Raw genomic sequence first — 18,823 nt, 5'->3', positions numbered from 1 at the left:
AGTTAGTTGGAAGTTAAAATAACTGTTATAGTTGCTTCTATTAAGGATATAATTGACGCTATGGGAAATACACTGTTTGGCTTTGGTGCAGAGCCTGAATGATCAATTTGCCAAAAGACTGATTCACTGAAGACTGTCAGCCAAATATCTTAAATTGAGCTGGGAAAGTTCTTGGGGTGGGGGAGGGAGTAGCAGATGCAGATTTAGGAGTCTGTAAAAGTATGAGTCTATACAGCCACAAAAATAGAAAAGACAAACCATGATTAAGAGAAAGCCCATTTATTTAATATCTAAAATGTTGCAGAAATTGCAAATCTGAGAAACAACAACCCTGGCAAAGTCAGAACAAAACCAACTAAAAGTACCAAAACAGTCTCAATAATTTGGTGAATTAGTCATTCAGTAGAGTGGCCTGGTTTTAGTCCTGTCAGAGAGAGGGAGGACTGACCAAAAATAGCACAAAGAAATCTGGTCTTAAAATCCATTGCTCTCTTTTCTTCAAATGGCGTTGTACTGGTTCAGTCTTTAAGCAGTGTTAGTACAGTCAGCCCTCTGCATCCATGGATTCAACCAACCACAGGTTGAAAATATTCAGGGGGAAAAAATTTCCACAAAGTTCCAAAAAGCTAAACTTGAATTGGCCCCCCCACCGAGTATTTCATTGAATCCACACAAATGAGTGATGTGTGATATTATAATAGCTATTCTGAGTAACCTAGAGATGATTTAAAGTTTACAGGAGGATGTGCTTAGGTTATATGCAAATACTATACCATTTCCTATCAGGAACTTGAGCATCACAGATTTTGGTATCTGCAAGGAGTCCCTGAACCAATCCCCACCGGATACCATGGGACAACTATACTAGGATTCTATCACTAACTTTTCCACCCAGTTATGCTCATGGTTAAAAGTAGACTAGAAGGAGGCCAGGTATGGTGGCTCACACCTGTAATCCCAGCACTTTGGTAGGCTGAGGTAGAAGGACCACATGAGCCCAGAAGTTTGAGACCAGCCCGGGCAACATAGCAAGACCTCGTCTCTACAAAAAATTTAAAAAATCAGCCAGCCATGGTGGCACGCGCCTTTAGTCCCAGCTACGGTGGAAGCTGAGGCGGGAGGATTGCCTGAGCTCAGGAGCTCGAGGCTGCAGTGAGCTATGATTGCACCCCTGCATTCCAGCCTGGGGAACAGAGTGAGATCTTGTCTCAAAAACTTTTTTATATTAAAACATTAATTTCTAAAAATTAACTTCAAAAAAAGCCAGAAGCTGGGACTTTCCATATGAGATTTAAATTTAAGCATCAGTATATTACTTGAAAGCAGGGGTAACAAAAACATTCCTAAACAGTCCCCCAAATTAATTTAGACGGGATTATTAACCTATTTCTCTACTCTAACCTGGGTTTTAATAGTTAATGTACTAGAACTTTAATTGTCTGATAAAATGTTCCTTAAAACCCTGTCCATGATACCCTAAGCCTTATTGAGCAGGTTAACCTCAACTTTACAATGATCTTAGCCACTAAATCTCCTCCAGTGGTGATTGTTCAGTAAACATTAAATGGATTATGTACAAAGATTAAGATACCGAGATAAATAAAAGACTTCCCTACAGCCACCATCTATTTACGGACCATCTGCAGGTTTTCTGCTTATTCCACTGTCATCACCTCTCTGTTGATTGACCTTGCTTCTTTCTCTCCCTTACTACCTGGGATTCATACATTTTAAATAGAACTAGTTCCCTACATCCACCATCTATTTACGGACCATCTGCAGGTTTTCTGCTTATTCCACTGTCATCACCTCTCTGTTGATTGACCTTGCTTCTTTCTCTCCCTTACTACCTGGGATTCATACATTTTAAACAGAACTAGTTTGTGTGTGCCACAACTTCTTTATCATGAACTGGATTCCCTAGAAAGGAAGTTTAACTAAATTGTAAATGCTAAGGTACTTAGCTTTGTTTTCAGGACATGTATTTCAGCTTATTGGAAGTAGATATATTTCACCATCGAAGAACTAACAGAGATTATAGTCCTGTAATTGTACATATATTTTATTTAAAGAAGCAAAGTCTATTTTTAAAAATAGCCCTGTGGTCAAAATAGGGCACAGTTAGTTGGTAAAGGCCACATAATAAATATTAACTGAAATCCCATGAAATAGCTCTGATTTTATGAGAAATGTGTTTATTCTAGCAACCTCTCAGTTGTTTAACTTCATTTTTAGAAAGTCTCTCACATTGGTGTATCATAGATGCACGTAACAGGGCCTAGACTTCTCATACAATAAGATTTTAATAATTTGATCACACTAATTTAGGATTTACAACATTACCACCAAACCAATTAGTTTTTGCATAGTAACTAAAGAAAGCATTTCTCAGGGAATATAAAGTGTAAACACATAAAAGGGAAAAACATTTAAACTATTTTAAGGGAACAAATGGTATTGAAGAACATTCATAGAATGTACACGTTTACTAATCACAAGAAAATCTCAAGATTTGGTGAAGATTTTCCCTAGCAGTATTTCACTTGGCATTTTGTGTGTACTCGAAAGAGCAAAACATTCAATTATGAATATGTATCACTGAACCAAACCCCTTCTATGAAATTCACCTGAATAATAGACATTTTGTGGTTACTATAGTTTTTGTTTTGTTTTTTGTTTTTGACAGGGTCTTACTCTGTTACCCAGATTGGAGTGCAGTGGCACTATCTCGGCTCACTGCAACTTCTGCCTCCCAGGCTCAAGTGATCCTCCCACCTCGGCCTCCCAAGTAGCTGGGACTACAGGTGTACACCACCATGCCTGGCTAATTTTTTGTATTTTTGGTGGAGACAGGTTTTCATCATGTTGCCCAGGCTGGTCTCGAACTCCTAAGCTCAAACAGTCCACTCACCTCGGCTTCCCGAATTGCTGGAATTACAGATGTGAGCCACTGCGCCCAGCCCTTTTGTTGTACTATAGTATTTTATTAACATACGAAAACTAAAATGGCCTTGAAAAGTCTGAGGACTCATAGTCATGATGGTACATAGGTGTTTTTTTCCTGAAGAATTAGCTAGAAGCTAATTAACAAAGAAAATGTAGCCTGCCTTCTGCCATTTATTCCAGAATAGCCTACAAAGCCCTGTGATCTCCTAGCCATTTCCTTTCCAACCTCATGCCTCCCACCACTCGTACCCCTTTTGCCTTGTGCTGTCCTCCAGCCACACAGGATTTCCTGCAGATGCTCCACAGCAGTACGGCCTCTATACTTCTCTTCCCTCTGCCTGGAATGCTTCCTGCTTACCCCAACTCCTCCAGGACACTGAGCCGTGACTGGCTCTTTTTTAACATCGTCCTCTCCTCCTTCAGGTTGCCTTCTTAGAGAGGCCTTCTCTGACTCCCCTAAAGATAGCATGCCCATGCACACACCCCGAGCAACCACTCTCGCCCATCACCCTGCTTTGAGTTCCCCATAGTGCTTAAAGCGACCTGAGGTGTACTTGTCTTCATTAAGATGCAGGGCTCCAAAAGAGAGGACTGGTTTCTTGTTTTCTGTTATTTCCCCAGGGCCTAGCTCATTAGGCAATCAATAAATATTTGTTGAAAAAATGAGGAAATCTTTTTACCTTTCAGGGTCTTCTCACATATCTCCTCTGTAATTTTCCAGGGCAGAATTAATCACTCTGATATATTTATCACCTGAGCACTTTGTATATATTGCTCTCAAGGTGCAATTCACAGAAGAGTGACTTGAGCCTGGCAGGTCCATCTATTTTCTCTTGATTATAAACTCTGACAGTAGGGTATTCTTATTGCTAATATTTATACTACCACTAGTCCTAACACAAAATAGACACCCTCTTAATTTTTTTACAGTTATGTTTCTTCCATTCATTCACCCAACAAATATAAATGTGTGATAGGCACTGATCACAGTGTCAAAAGAGTAATCAGTACTGTGGCTTCTGTCCTCATGAAGCTGTAGATTCTTCCTGTTCTCTGAATTCAGACTGATAAACCTACAGGCATTTTCATAATAGAAAAGGGTGGGATGGATGGTTGGGTAGAAGGTAAGACCCTTTTTAAAAAGAGGGACCGTCTGGCCGGGCACGGTGGCTCACGCCTGTAACCCAGCACTTTGGGAGGCTGAGACGGGCGGATCACGAGGTCAGGAGATCGAGACCATCCTGGCTAACACAGTGAAACCCCGTCTCTACTAAAAATACAAAAAATTAGCCAAGTGTGGTGGCGGGCTCCTGTAGTCCCAGCTACTTGGGAGGCTGAGGCAGGAGAATGGCCTGAACCTGGGAGGTGGAGCTTGCAGTGAGCCGAGATCGCGCCAGTGCACTCCAGTCTGGGCAAAAGAGCGAGACTCCGTCTCAAAAAAAGAAGGACCATCTATGCCTCAATTTCGTTTTTCATATTGTAGCCCCTCTCATCGATGGAAATTGTTGCAATCTGCTTCACTACCATCTTAGGCCTTCTCACCAAGTTGAGACTAGGCAAAGAAGAACAGAAAAAAGTGTTCTAGACTGAGGGAATACCATATACAAATTCACTCTTGTGAGAGGGAGCATGGCAAGTATGAGACTGGAAAGTGTCCCGTGGGACCCAGCTTCATGGAGCCAGGGGGATCATGGCATATGATGAGTCTGGAGAGCTAGTTAGGCAGAAGCTGGACCTCAGGACATGCACACCATGCGAAGGAGTTTGGAGGTTATCTAAGAGCAGTGGGAGGCTGTGGAAAGGTTTAGGAAAGGGGACAACAGATCCAATTTATATAATACAAAAGAACCTTCTGGCTGCAATGTGGGCAAGATAGATCCTAGCAAACCTTTGAAGAGGCCACTGCAATAGAGCAAGAAAGGTAGCTTTAATTTTCTATAGATGGAGAGAAATAGGCAAAGTCTAGAAATGCTTGGAATTTAGTATTTAAAATCAACTATGGTGACATGTTAGCTAAATGGAAGAGGGGGGAGGAAAGGAATGGCCAAGATGAGTGTTAGTGTTCTCTCCTATTCTGAGGGATGATCATAGCATTCACTGAGACGCCTGTCATTGGCATAGGGAGAATCTGATTTAGGAAGAAAAATAGGAGTCTGGTTTTGGTCATGTTGAATTTGAGGTACGTTTGAGACATCAAAGGGGCGATAATAGATAAGCAGCTGGTTGAAGAGGTCTGAAAGAGAGAAAAACATTGTGAGTCTTAAGGTGTAGGTGATATTTAAGCCTTGGGTGCAGATCATGCAAGCTGAGAGTTTGGAGTAAAAAGAGGAAAGGCCTCAAGATCAAGCCTTGAGAAACCCAGTATCCAGTGGACCAGGTAATAGAAGGTGGCCCATCAGAGGAGATGGAAGACACAGCCAGAGATAGGAAGAAAGCCAGGACAGTGTTTTGTCATGGGAGCCAAGAGAAAAATAATATATGAACAAGGAAGGAGTGGTTAACTTTGTCAAACACTGCTAAGGGAGTGGTCCAGAAGAAAGCATTGAAAAATATCACTGGATTTTGTGATTTGTAGTGGAATGAGAGGACAGAAGTCAGATGGAGGGCCAGAATATGAATGGAAGGAAAGGAAATGTGAACATTCATTCTATACATCTAGGGGACCAATGTGATGGAGTCAGAAACAAACAGCTAACAAAACAATGGAGTAAACATGCTGTGTACACCATGCTGTGGAGCAGGGACGGGGCAGCCATCAGGCCCTCCCTGGAAGGAGCAGGGGAGGCCAGGGCAGGCTTTACAGAGGAATTGGTTCTTTATTGAGACCCATCATGCATGGAATGAGGGATGAGAATAAATCTGTCAGGGAGAAAAGGGGAGAGAGCGTCCTGAACAAAGGCAGTACGTGTGCAAAGGCATGAGATGTGGGAGTAGCTGTGTTATTTAGGGATTACAGACTGTTTGATTTGGAGCACAGATTGCCTTTGGAGCCATGACAGGAGATTAATCTTAAAAAGGAAGCAGGGGCCCAATCTTAAAACACTGGGTGTTATAGTGAAGTATAATTTACCAATGTTTCTCAGCTTACCTTTGGAAATATTCTTAATGGCAGAAAACATTAAGTGAGGACCCTTTATAACGCAAACACAAACTTTCCTTTCAAATTTCGTGTTTTAAAAATTTAATGAATTTTACATTCTAGTCCATAATATATTTGCCTGTCTTTTTATGTGAAAGTATCTTAGGTTATTTTCCATTGGGTAAAAATGACTCCATGGATATGAACCTCACTGATTTTGTGGCTCTGGGGAGCTCTTTCCCATTACTGTACATTTCCTCACCCCACATGTCCCCACTCACAAGTCCAGAGAGAACTTAGGGTAGAAGTCATCAGTATGTAAGTGGCAGCTGAAGCTTTGGAAGTAGATGAAATTGCTCCAAAATAGAATGCAGAGTGGTGGGAGAAGAGGGCCATGCAGCAAGAGATCCTGAACAACACAAATATTTAAAAGGAGGACAGAAGGAAAACATTGAGAAAGTAGTGAGGGATCTGTAGAAGAAGGAAGAGACCCAAGGTGGAGAAAATGGGGAGGAATTTCAACAATACAAGGATGCTTGACAGTGCCCAGTGCTACAGAAATCATTACATGCAAAATAGTCCCTGAAGGACACAGACGGGATTTGGTGGGTCTTTGATTATTGCAGTTATTGTGACCTTAATGAAGGCAGATTCAGTCAAGGGGGCAAAAGAGATTTAGTAGCACTGAGAAAACAATAGCAATTGTGCTTGACCATGCTTTCAAGAAGCTGAGCTTTGAGGGAATAGTAGGAGGTAAGTGTGCTGCCTGGAAGGAGATTCAGGGTCATGGGGAATGGTTTCCATAAGGTAGGGATAGAAACATATTTATATGCTGAGGAAGAGCCAGGGTAGGGGAAGAGATTGAAAATACAAGCGAGTACAGGCCTGCTGCCTTATACATAGGAAGTATATTGTAAAAATATTTCTTTAAGAAATGACTTTACTGTTAAATTCCTCAGTCTCAGTTTCACAGGTGAAATATATGTTTTATGGGCTACATGTTTTGTGTACTTAATCATAGTCGTATTGATTTTTGCGGGGGTATTTTGTCTTTTAGCCTCAGAATATTCTGTTGACAAGCGAATCTCCATTGGGTGACATTAAGATTGTTGATTTTGGCCTTTCAAGAATATTGAAGAACAGTGAAGAGCTCCGAGAAATTATGGGTACCCCTGAATATGTGGGTAAGTATTCATAAAAGTAGTTTTGCTCTGGGGTCAGGCATCACCTTCATTAGGGGACTTGTCCATGTGGCATGACTCATAGTGGAGCCAGCTATCTACTATGTTGAAATTCTACCATCAGAGATTTATTCCTTTGGATTACATTTTACAATGGAAAATGTTCAAGAGTAAGATACCAAATTGCTGATCTCTTCACTGTCTCTTCACTACAGAGCTAAGAGAATTTGAAGGGATTACTTCTAAAAGGAATAGGAGAGGATTTTCTTAACAAAGTAGGATATTAGCTTATCTGAGGGTGGGAGGATATTTAACAAGTAAGGACCTTTAAGGATGTTCTGGTTGATAACAAACATTGACAAAGGAATTGCCAAGTCTGAGGCTCCATAGAAGTGTAGAGCAGAGAGGGCATTTGGTTGGATCCATGGTTGAGTACTTCTGACAGAAAGAAAAAGGAGCTTAAACATTGAAGGTAGCAGCAAGAAAGCAGCTGAATGATGATACTCCATGGGTCTAGGCGTATCATCAAAGAAGTCAACTATTACTTTCTTTGATAGACTGAGGAAAATTGGAGTTTGAAAGATTAATAGTTTGATGGTCTTTTTAAGGTATCTGTAGAATAAGGCTGTGAAATTGAGAGGTTGTGACCAGAGATTAGAATATTAATATTTACGCCAGGTACAGTGGCTCACATCCCAGCACTTTGGGAGGCCAAGGTGGGCAGATCACTTGAAGCCAGGAATCTGAGACCAGCCTGGCCAACATAGCAAAACCCGTCTCTACTAAAAATACAAAAATTAGCCAGGCGTGATGGTGCACACCTGTGGTCTCAGCTACTTGGGAGGCTGAGGCAGGAGAATGGCGTGAACCTGGGAGGTGGAGCTTGCAGTGAGCCAAGATCGCGCCACTGCACTCCAGCCTGGGCTACAGAGTGAGACTCCGTCTCAAAAAAAAAAAAAAAAAAAAAGAATATTAATATTTAAAATTTCAGTGGTGAAATAGCTCTTTGTAATTATGAGGCCTTGGATGTAAGGCTGGAAAGGCAGTTTTTTAGACCAGGAAATCAAGAAGCTGTGAAGGTAGGCTGTCTGGGTCATGGACATCAGTGTGGAAGTCACCTAGGCTGCCAGCAGACCTGGGAGAAGAGGAGGGCGGCGGTGGCAGGAATGGAGAAGGCTGTGGCCTGGGCCTGAGGGAAGACTCTCTGCCTGAGGGTAGAAGTGTGAAGTGAGCAAATACAGGCTAGAAGAGGAGGAATGAAGAGAGCAGGGTCTCCTTTCAGAGAAGAGGGTAAAAGGAGTGAGTAGTTCTTGAAAGACTGAGGATGTTACAAGAAAAGAGCTATCCGGAGCACAGAAAGACTCAGGAGGGCCGATAGGGTTGAAGAAAACAAACCTGTATGACAATGATAGTTCAAAAAATAATTCAGAGATTTTTTAAAAGATCCTTAGTTAATTAGATAATAAAAGATGCCACAGGCACAGAAACAACCTTTAAAATTTTTCATATATTTTAATGGGCCAGAATACTTAATTTTCAGTACGCTGACTAATATGCATCATGACCACTAAGTAAGTTTTTGGGATGTGACTTAATAGTGTTTCTTCAGGGAAAGCAGCAACCCAAGTGTTTTAGCCAAATTTAATGGGTACCATTGTAAGCTCAAATACACAAGACTGCAGAATGTAGGTCTATGAGCTGAAAAATCAAAATAGTAATTATTGCCCTGAATGAGGTGGGTTTTTGTTTTGTTTTAATGCTTTCTCTGTTGTTGTTTGAGAGAGTCTCACTCTGCCACCCAGGCTGGAATGCAGTGGCACTATCATAGCTTGCTGCAGCTCCCAACTTGAGCTCCTCCTGCCTCAGCCTCCTGAGTAGCTGGGGCCACAGGCACGTGCCAGCACAGCGGGCCAGTTTTTTGTTTGTTTTTTTGGTAAAGATGGGTCTCACTGTGTTGTCCAGGCTAGTGATTTGTTTTAGAGCTTTCTGTTCCTTAGTAAATTTTAAATTTTCTATCAAGAGCCTTTCCCCATCTCAAAACATTATAATGGAAGTACAAGCTCAATCCAAAAAGAAAAAAACTAAAAATGATTCAAAAGTACATAATACAGAAAAACAAAGGGACTCTCCTCTTTTTCCTTCCATGACTCACCTTTTAAAAGGTGAGTTTATGCCTCCCACAGTCATTTTACATACACACAGAAACTGGTGTGAGTTCTGGCCCTGTACTTGCCATCTATGTGACCTTGGCCCTTAAATCTCTTTATACCTCAGATTCCTCTGTCCATCAAAAGGGGCTAGTAATAGTACCGACCTCATAGGGAATTTGTAAGGATTTCATTGGGTTTGCTGTACAAAGCCCTTAAACCAGTATTCAGCACATAATAAGCACTCAAAAAAGTAAGCTATTGGTATTTTCTGTACCCTTCCTTCCACAGTCTTGCTATGTGGTCTCTGTTTTACTGTTTCTTCCCCGGTAATTTGGATGCTATGCATTTCATTTTTAATTTCCTAGTCATTTCTTTTGAAACTTTAACATTCACAACCTCTGTTTCTCACTCAACCATTTCAGAAATCAAAACTTAGGAGATTAGCATACCTAGCATTTCCTTTCCAACCTCTTCCTCCCACTCATTTATTCTATGGGGGTTTGTCACAAATTAGTAGTAGATACATGACCTTGAGTATTTCGTTTTTTCATAGAAATAGAGCATTTTCATTCCTTTTTTTAATTGTAATTACCACAGTTTTTTAGTCTTTGATCTGTTTTTCCGTGGATTCAGTACTTATTGACTGCATTTTAATAGTTTAGCCTCCTTATTTGTATAGTTTTGAAAAAAAAATTATCTTTAAGTGGATTGTGAGTAGATTTTTTTAAGGAGCATTTTTATAATATTTTTCCTGAATCCTTGCATATTTGACAGTGTCTTTCTATTGTGTTTATGTGTGGCAGCAATTTACTTTATATCAAAGCTTTTTTTTTTTTTTTTTTTTTTTTTTGGTGGAGACACAGTCTCACCCTATCACCCACGCTGGAATGCACTGGCACTATCTCAGCTCACTGCAGCCTTGACCTCCCAGACTCAAGTGATCCTCCCACCTCAGCCTCCCCAGTAGCTGGGTCTACAGGCATGCACCATGACACTCGGCTAGCTTTTGTTTATTTTTTGTAGAGACAGAGTCTCATTATGTTGCCCAGGCTGGTCTTGAACTCCTGGTTCAAGTGATCCTCCCACCTTGGCCTTGCAAAGTGCTGGGCACCCAGCCTCAAAGCATATTATTTTTCTCAATTCTATAGATGCAACTTAGTTGCCTTTGTCCCATGCCTGTAGTCCAGAATGCCCAATTTTTTTTTTTTTTAACCTTGTTGACTTTTTGTTAATGGGTAGATGTTTTAAAAAGCTCACTCTGACTGCAACAGAAAGAATAGATCAGAGGGGTGGGACAAGTAGTTGAAAAGGCCCAGGTGAGAGGAGAAAGTGCCACGGGTGAGGGTGGGGCAATGGAGAAGCAGAAATGTCAGTGGCAGTGAGAAAGTTTAAAAAGCCGTGATCTGATAGAGACAATGCTTGATAACACAGAAATTGTCAGTTTATATTTCGTGTTTTTAAAATATTTAAATATCTGAAAAATACTAGGGACTCAACAATGGTGGGTAGAAGTGTGAAAAGTAAACAAGTTAATTACAAACATCTAGTTAGGCTTTATATTAATTCATATTAATTTATGGTAACCTTTCATTTTAGCCCAAACATTGAATAGTGCCTTATAGTTTCTAATGCTTAGTTTTTTATCTCTTAGAGCAAATTAGGAATTTTTTTCCACAAAACTAAATGTTTTCTTCTCTTTCTGATACTAGCTCCTGAAATTCTTAGTTATGATCCTATAAGCATGGCAACAGATATGTGGTAAGAGTTATTAATGAAAAATTGATCAAATTAGTTTCAAGAAATGAGTATGGTACTAAATTTTTCTTGCATTTTCTTTCTAATTTAGGAGCATTGGAGTGTTAACATATGTCATGCTTACAGGAATATCACCTTTCTTAGGCAATGATAAACAAGAAACATTCTTAAACATCTCACAGATGAATTTAAGTTATTCTGAGGAAGAATTTGATGTTTTGTCTGAGTCGGCTATTGATTTTATCAGGACACTTTTAGTTAAGAAACCTGAGTAAGTATTATTTTTATTAGTTTAATATTGATCTTGTCAGTTTTTTATTGAATCTCCTCCAACCAAAAATAGTTCAACATCTAAAACACCAAAATGGAAACACAAAAATGTTGACATAAATCTAGGTGAAACCCTTGGCTTAATATAACTTGAAAGAAAAGGGGGCAAAAATGAAAATATTTTGAGAAAATGTGAACCATACCTCAGTATAACAGGATTTAAATATTAATAACAAAACTGTATTATTGCAAATGTGTCACGGCAGTAAATAGCACTCATAATTCATGGTTAGTAGAAATTGACAGTGAAATGACAGCTAATCTCTAGCAGATACTTCCCATCTGTTCTTGGTGTCTCTCAAGAGAGCATTTCAGACATAACTGACTTAAAATATTTCAACATTTTCACAAAATTTTCAGCATTGTGGGAAATTGCACCCAAATTCCAAGACTAATAGTTTTATTCAGGAATCACAGTAAGATTTTTGCCAACTTGTCAGACTTCCCAAAATATAATACAATAAATACAGTACCTTATGCTCTAATTTTAATTGAAGTTCTAACATGTCTTAACTGTAAAACATGTATCTTTACAGAGATCGAGCCACTGCTGAAGAATGTCTAAAACACCCCTGGTTGACACAGAGCAGTATTCAAGAGCCTTCTTTCAGGATGGAAAAGGCACTAGAAGAAGCAAATGCCCTCCAAGAAGGTCATTCTGTGCCTGAAATTAATTCAGATACCGACAAATCAGAAACCGAGGAATCCATTGTAACCGAAGAGTTAATTGTAGTTACTTCATATACTCTAGGACAATGCAGACAGTCTGAAAAAGAGAAAATGGAGCAAAAGGCCATTTCCAAACGATTTAAATTTGAGGAACCTTTGCTACAAGAAATTCCAGGAGAATTTATCTACTGAGCAGTATTTCCCTTTAGAACTTTAAGATTTCTACATTGAAAATGTTAATATTATTTATAGACCTCTGGCCAAATGGTACATGTACTGGAAGTGGATAACCAGTATCACTTACACAAACAAAAATAACTTTTTCAAATTTGTGGAGTTAGGTGGAAGCCAGATTTTAAAAGTTGCCAACCAGGAGATTTAACAGGTACAGTTACCCGTTTCAATGTTATTTTTAAGAAGGGAGATGTTGGCACCTTTGAATTCTACATCTTATTTCTCCAGAATGAGAATTTGTGTACAAAGATATTTGTATTCACTTTCTTTAAAAAATCCAAGTAAAAGTGCCAAAACTACATTTCTGTAAATCTCTTGCATTATTCATATGTGCATCTATATCTGCATAATATTTGTTAATGTCTTTACTAAAATTTCTACTTTTTCACTTTGGATTTGTTTTTGGCAAAATTTTAGTTTAAACAGACATCTAAATTTTCGAGACTTAGAATAACATTCACTAAAGTTTGATAATGTCTTTTTTTTAATATTTTCTTACTGCTTTATAGTGACTTGATTTGGTTTCTGTTGTGTTTTTGCCTAAATGCTTGTAACATATCAGTGAAAAACCCTAATTTTTTTTTCTCTTCAATGTCACTAGTAATAGAGGTGGTAATTTTTCACCTCTGAAATTATTCTGGGTTTAAGTGTCAGCTCTTGAGCTGCTTCCCTCATCACACCACACTCACATGCATCTGCTCTCTCTCACACTCTGTACCCCTGCCACTTCCTGGCACCTCCCCCCATCCTTCTCATTTAATTTTGGCCACTTGTAGGTATCAGTGTGATCTGATCAACACTCTGGTTACCTTGGTTAGTGAAAAGATGCTACTATATTGCTTTTGTCCCAAAGTGAGTAAAATCCCCTAGAGCAGAGAGAGAGAGTGTCTTCATGCCAACCACAGCCTGTTTCTGCTGAGTTTCTTATCAGCCCTCAAGCTATGCTAGGAAAAGTTATAAAATGCCAAAATATTTATAAACATTTACTTTGTCCATAAAAAATTTACATTGGATACTCTGTAATTAGGAGGTACTTTGTCCCAAAAAGATGTATAAGAATGTACTAATAGTTTTATTTGATTAGGATTGAACAGTTCAGTTGTATCTAGGCCCCACAGTGACCAGTAAAGTCCAATTAAAATATGGAAATGTAAAAGTGTATGCCGAATACCTTAAAGTAACTAATTATCCTTACACACAAAAGGCTCAGTGCATTAAATATTTGCCTATCACCTGTGTGCTGTGTACCATGGCCATGCCTCGCTCTGCACTATGAACAACTCAGACCTGTCCCTTCACAGTCTGATTAGGGTGTCGCACAAAGCTCTCTCCCTAACATGGTTTCTCAACTCTCAAAATCATGAAAATGACAGCACCTAACCACTATTTTAAAGTATGTACAGTAAATACCCAAATGTGTGTAAATGTCATAGACATATACAAAGTCAGTAATCTCGCCCAGTCCTGCTGTGTGAACTTGTCAAAGCACCTGGGAGTGCTCTTTACACCATTAGATGAAATTCATCAGGCACTTCAGACAACCAGGTTGCACTGTTTTCTCACTAAATTGGCTTTATTTATACAGTTTCTTGGAACCTAGCATTCCTAAACAAGCTCCAAAATGCAGAAGAAGAAATTGTGCCACAGTGATAGAGTTTTTAATGAATACCCATGGCCACAGTGTTGAGTCTCAGGTAAGTCTTGGAAGAAGTTAAACACAGTATTAGGCAAATTTGTATCTCTCTGAAAAAATAGGGAGGTGCAAGGAAAAAATACCTACTATCGAATGACACGTTTGTACTTGATGGATCTGTCATCAAGTTTTAAAATCAGAATCATTTGGGCTTTTTAAAAACCATTTTATACTTGTAATAAATGTATTTAATATAATTGCTGTATTTGTGAAAAAGATCTGTTTTCTTTTAGCTGGCCACTTCAGTTTGCTGCGTATCTTTAGTTGCTGTTGTGCGTTAAATACTGAGTCATAGGGTGCTTTTTTAAGAAGCCCTTCAGAATATACTTGTAAAGGTATATTGGCATTTTTTGGTTTATAAGATAAAAACAGGGCATGAAGAGCCTTCATGATATTAGGCCAAATAAAATCTATTAATAACTGCCAGCTAGTTCTACACTTATCTAAAGCTGTTAATGTTCCTTTTTTTCTATCACCAAATTTATAAAGGACTAAACAGTACTATTGAGTTTACTTGGTTTATAAATCCAGTTTTAACTATAATTCAACAATATTTTGGTGTGATGAGACGTTGTTTATGGAATGTACAAAATGTATAAGTAGTTTTAATCAACTGGGAAATGATATTTGATTGATCTTGTGTTTTGTTGTTTTCAAATGAAAACTAGGAGGTAATTAATACCTTTCTCTAGTAGTGGTATAGAGGAAGGACAGATGCTCATTGTTGAATCTCTTAAATTTTTCCAGCTAACCTCAGTTTGGAAGAAAAATGTATTAAAGGGTTATAAAGATCACTTAGAGAATGTGAGATAGAAAGTGAATTATAGTCCTCAGTAATGTAATGGGGGTGGTGCGTGGCTCAGTCCATAGAGGCCTACTCCTGTTTAGAAAAAATAAATACCAATCCATGGACACCAGCATACATGAATATAGATAGGAGAAAGATGACTAGCATCAGCAAACTAATCCTAAATACATTTTAAACTCATACCTCAATTTGAATTACACTGATAAAAATGAAAAATAGCCATGTACTATGTTTATTGTCCAAGATTGGCCACCTCGTCCATTCTATCTGTTGTGGAATTTAAAAAGCTAGATTGAACACCTTGAGCTTAACCTCGAAAGCCTTAATCACTATTGTTTTGGAAAGAAGGGAATATAATTTACATATCATGAAATGTACAGATCTAAATCCATACAGTCTCATCAGGCTTGACAAATGTACTCACTCCTTTAACCACACTCCTGTTCTGTTGCACTAGTTTTCCTTATCCTCAAACTCATGTAGTTGGAAGCATACAGCATGCACCATTTGGCTTCTGTAACTCAACATGATGTCTTTGAGATTCATCTATGTCGATGCTTATATCAGCAGTTTGTTCCTTTTTTTGTTTTGTTTTGTTTTGAGACTGGAGTTTTGCTCTTGTTGCCCAGGCTGGAGTGCAATGGCGGGATCTTGGCTCACTGCAACCTCTGCCTCCCAGGTTCAAGGGATTCTCCTGCCTCAGCTCCTCAAGTAGCTGGGATTACAGGCATGCGCCACCACACCCGGCTAATTTTTGTATTTTTTTTTAATAGACGTAGGGTTTCACCATGTTGGTCAAGCTAGTCTCGAACTCCTGACCTCAAGTGATCCACCCACCTTGGCCTCCCAAAGTGTTGGGATTACAGGCATGAGCCACCGTGCCCAGCCTGGTTTGTTCCTTTTTATTGTTGTGTCGTGCTATTTGAATGCATGACAGTTTATGTAGCTATCCTTCTGTTCATGGACCCCTGAGCTGTTTCCGTGGGGCTATTATAAATGTGCTATAAATATTCTTGTACAGGGATTTTTGTGGACATGTTTTCATTTCTCTTGGATTAAAAAGCTAGGAGTAGAATTGCTAGGTCTTATGGTAGCTGTATATTTAACTTTTTAAGAAACTGCCCAACAGTTTTCTAAAACCATTGTGCTATTTTATGTTCCTGCCAGCACATTGTACTCTGGTTGTTTTTTACATCCTTGCCAACATTTGGTATTGTCCACCTGTTGCATTTTAGCCATGCTCCTGGATATGTGGCGGTATCTCATGGTGGTTTTGTTTGCATTTCTCTGATGACTAATGGACAGTACTTTTCATGTCCTTTTTTCCTTTTAATTGGTTAGGACTCCTTTGTGCATTCTGGACATAAAGGATTGTCAGATTTATGTGTCACATATATCTTTTCCCAATCTATAGCTTGCCTGTTCTCAATAGTATCTGTTGATGAGAAGAAGGGTTTAGTTTTGGTGAAATCCAATTTATGAATTTTTGTTTTATAGTTAATGCTTTCTTTGTGCTCTTTAAGAAGTCTTTGCCTACCCAAGCTCATGAATATACTGTCTTTTCTTAGGAGTATGATAGTTGTAGCGAATATTCAGGTCTGTGATTCACCTTGAATTAGTATTTTTATATGCCATAAAGTAGGTAGGCGTCAAATACCTTTGAACATTCTACTGAATGTTCAGTGATTCCAGCACCACTTGTCAAAGAGTCTCCTTTCACTGTTAAACTGTTTTGGTGCCCGGTCTAAAATCATTTGACCATATATCTGTGGATCTAGTTTTCTGTTCCATTCTGTTTATCTTTTTGTGAAAACTTGGTAAGTCTTGATCTCAGGTAAAACAGACGTTCTAATTTCTTCTTCTGCAAATTGCTTTGTTTATTCTAGGTCCTTTGCATTTCCAAATAAATTTTGTCAATTTCCACCAAACTACTCCCAGAAAAAGCCTTGTGGATTTTTATTAGGATTCACTGAATCTATAAATCAAGTAGTCATCCAATCCATAAACATGTTTTTCCATTTACTTCATTTTTTCTCAGCAGTGTTTTACATTTTTCAGTGCAGAGATCCTGTATATCCTTTAACTGTATCCCTGTGTATTTCATGGTTTTTGATGCTGTTGTTTTTTGGATAGTCTTCATATTTCAGTTTTGCTTGCTTTTAATACCCCAACTCTCATTTTTAGCTCATCGTGCCTAACCAGAACTACGTTATAAATTATTTAGATGAGTCCTTTGAAACTTTCGTTGGTAACAGTGGGAGTAAGTTTGCTGAACTGAAATTTTTATAGTAACAAAATTGGATGGAATCCCTCCTCTACTTTTTCAAATTAGTGATGCAGTAATGGAATCGCAGAGGGAATATGTGATTTGCCCAAGAGCTCACAGCTAGTTATGGGCAGAACAAAGGACAGAATCATTCAGATTTCCTGACTGCTCGTCAAGAACTTTTACCTCAGTGGATTCTACCTTTGGCACCATTTTAATGTCCAAAGTAGTTTTTAAAAATTACTTTTGTGTAACTTAATTTTGGGTTTCTTTTTTAATAACTAGAGGACAGTTAACCTGAGATGAGGCTAGTGCAGAGGTCAGCATACTGTGGCCTGTGCTGCCTGTTTGGTGAGGTTTTATTGGAACAGCCACACCTGTGTGTTTACATTTTGTCTGTGGATGCCTTCACACTACACCGCGCGGGTGAACAGTTGTGACAGAGATCCGAAGGCCTGTACAGCCTAAGGTATTTAGTATCTGGCCCTTTACAGAAAAAGTTTGCCAACCCCCAGGCAATTATAATCTAAATATATTTAAAATAGATATTTTCTATTTAAAACCAATCTTGACACAGTCCTTTGGGGAGCAGCTTATTTTACATGGCAGGATAATCTTATGACATTTTCTCCTTGCCATTTTTATTGAAATAAGTGGAGATTTTATTTACTAAAAATAAAACTATTTTTCCTAAATATGTTAGCAGCAGAAAAGTATCTCAGTTTCAATACATTGTGATGGGTTTGCACGAAAATTAGTATCTCTTTAGTTATCTCTATTAAGTAACCAGCTTTCTAATAAATTGTTAAGAGAAGTATACCTAGAAGATAAATCAAAGTATTTGGGAAGAGATTATGTTTAATCCTCAGCTGGAATTATTCAGACGAGAGGATTGTCACCTCATCCCTGCCCCCATTTTTTTCTCTAAGCCAATAAAACTGTACCCTGTCCCTTTTAAAGCAGCATATTCAATACTTTAATCCTATACTTTTTAAAGCTTTTGATTTCGCAATAGTTACAGACTTACAGGGAGTTGAAAAGACAGTACAGATACATCTTTACATAACTACAGGAAATTGATATTTGTACAGTGTATATCATTTTATGCCATTTTATCTTCCTACCAACACATTTGAGATGTAGAACTGCTTCACTGCTATATAAAGATCTGTTGATGTCTACATTTTACCAGTTAGAGTGAAATGTAGAAAACTCTCTTGCCCGTCCCCTCCCCACCCCATTTATAATTGTCTTAAACATAACCTGCTACGTACATTGAGATCTGTCAGACAATTTTGCTTCCACTACCAATTTAGAAAACTCAAGAAGGAAAGTCTATTGTATTTACCCATATTTTTGCTGTTTGCATTGTTCTTCCTGACATCCCAAAACTTTTTTTTTTTTAAAACATTTCCTTTCTGGTTCAAGAACTTCCTTTAGGGTAGGTCTATTCAAGGTCTATAGGGTAGACTCATTCAACAAATTCTTTGTTTTCTATCAACCGAGAATGTTTTTATTACCCCATCACTCCTGAAGGATCATTTCACCAAATATGGAATTTGGAGTTGACAGAGTTTTGTTTTGAGGCAGTCTTGCTCTGTTGCCCAGGCTGGAGTGCAGTGGCAGGATCTTGGCTCACTGCAACCTCCACCTCCCGGGTTCAGGTAATTCTCGTGCCTCAGCCTCCCAAGTAGCTGAGATTACAGGCATGC

At 38.7% G+C, this 18,823-nt stretch overlaps 1 protein-coding gene across 1 annotated transcript in view; it reads left to right on the top strand.

Annotated features, from left to right (window-relative positions):
• The window catches only part of STK17A (serine/threonine kinase 17a), a 42,197-nt gene extending 29,554 nt beyond the window's left edge, over positions 1-12,643 (top strand). The window contains exons 4-7 of the mRNA XM_054495001.2: positions 7,083-7,209; positions 11,066-11,114; positions 11,203-11,382; positions 11,978-12,643. Of these exons, the coding sequence (XP_054350976.1) occupies positions 7,083-7,209; positions 11,066-11,114; positions 11,203-11,382; positions 11,978-12,302 (681 nt within the window). The 3' untranslated portion in view covers positions 12,303-12,643. The remainder of the gene's footprint in view (positions 1-7,082; positions 7,210-11,065; positions 11,115-11,202; positions 11,383-11,977) is intronic.
• The last annotated feature ends 6,180 nt before the right edge of the window (positions 12,644-18,823 follow it).

Source organism: Pongo pygmaeus, chromosome 6 (assembly GCF_028885625.2).
Source record: "Pongo pygmaeus isolate AG05252 chromosome 6, NHGRI_mPonPyg2-v2.0_pri, whole genome shotgun sequence".
Classification (NCBI taxonomy): domain Eukaryota; kingdom Metazoa; phylum Chordata; class Mammalia; order Primates; family Hominidae; genus Pongo; species Pongo pygmaeus.
Note: the sequence above shows the minus strand (reverse complement) of the source record. Positions and strands in the feature narration are given on the sequence as shown.